At 44.8% G+C, this 1,124-nt stretch overlaps 1 protein-coding gene across 1 annotated transcript in view; it reads left to right on the forward strand.

Moving 5' to 3' along the window:
* Positions 1 to 6: 6 nt before the first annotated feature.
* The window catches only part of LOC105567698 (HSPB1-associated protein 1), a 3,277-nt gene continuing 2,159 nt past the window's right edge, over positions 7 to 1,124 (forward strand). Inside the window, exons 1-2 of the mRNA XM_012022770.1 lie at positions 7 to 372; positions 547 to 854. Coding sequence (XP_011878160.1) covers positions 169 to 372; positions 547 to 854 — 512 coding nt within the window. The 5' untranslated portion in view covers positions 7 to 168. The remainder of the gene's footprint in view (positions 373 to 546; positions 855 to 1,124) is intronic.

The raw sequence follows: 1,124 nt of genomic DNA on the forward strand, positions 1-1,124 counted from the left end.
GGCGCCGATTTGTATAGCTCGTAAGATCCCGTGCACTCTGTTTAAGTCAACGCTCCTGAGATTGATAACTGAAATTAATTAAGAGAGGTTAAGTGATCTGATCTAACGCGCTTCTTGCACTTTATAAGACAGCATAGATTAGTACAAGATAGTTAGAAACACCTCAACATGAGTCGCCCGTTAAAACCGCTGGACGAGGAGCTGCAAAACATTCTGCCCAAACTCGACGAGCCTGTGTTATTTCAAAACATGTTGATAACGCCCGACGGGGTCCGTACTTGGAAATTACTACAGTGGAGCTTGGATGAATTGGTGGAAAAGTTCGGCGAGAAGAAGCTACCGTTTCGAGTTGGGAATCACAACAAGCGTACGGTAGGTTCCCATACAGCACAAGAACGTCCAGCAACATTGCAATGTTGCTGCGATGTTGCTGGACGTTCTTGCGCTGTATGGGTTGTAACAAAGCGTTTCTAAATAATCTTTAATGAGTCCACCGACCGACAATTGTATCGTTCGTTTCATTCCGTTTGCTCCCGTTCTTTCCAGTGCGTGCTTCAGCATCAGCAATGGTGCGTGAGTCCACCTCCAGAACCTGTTCAGTTGACGCTGCAAGAATTTCTCACCCTAGAGACAAACAGGCACACGTGGCATTACTGCGACTACAAGCATATAAAGGAGTGGTTCGGCGACAACAAGGAAATTGTGGAGTCCTTCAATTGGCTCAAGTTCGGAATGGACAAGGAACTGGGAAAGAATGGAATGCACTCTACCATCTGGATCGGGAACAAGGGCGCCCACACTGATTGCCATCGGGACACTTATGGTTACAATCTAGTGGCACAAATACACGGCAGGTTTGTTTACCAAAATGTCTTATCTTTCGGTTATTTGCCTTACAAAGTGAGCCGGCCTTTCAATGGCTTCTCTTTGATAGTACTACAATGTATATTAAAACTACATGTATTAAGTAGCGAAATCAGCGGGGGCCCTAAAATGTTTCTGAAATGTTTCTGAAAGCCTTGGTGCTGTATGGGATACGTAGGGCCCTCGCCGATTTCGCTACTTAATACATGTACTCTGGGATTAGATCGACCAAGGCTGGCAGTTTTATTTTATTTTAAATT

This window comes from Vollenhovia emeryi, unplaced genomic scaffold (assembly GCF_000949405.1).
Source record: "Vollenhovia emeryi isolate VEMERY1.0 unplaced genomic scaffold, V.emery_V1.0 DF939135.1, whole genome shotgun sequence".
Classification (NCBI taxonomy): domain Eukaryota; kingdom Metazoa; phylum Arthropoda; class Insecta; order Hymenoptera; family Formicidae; genus Vollenhovia; species Vollenhovia emeryi.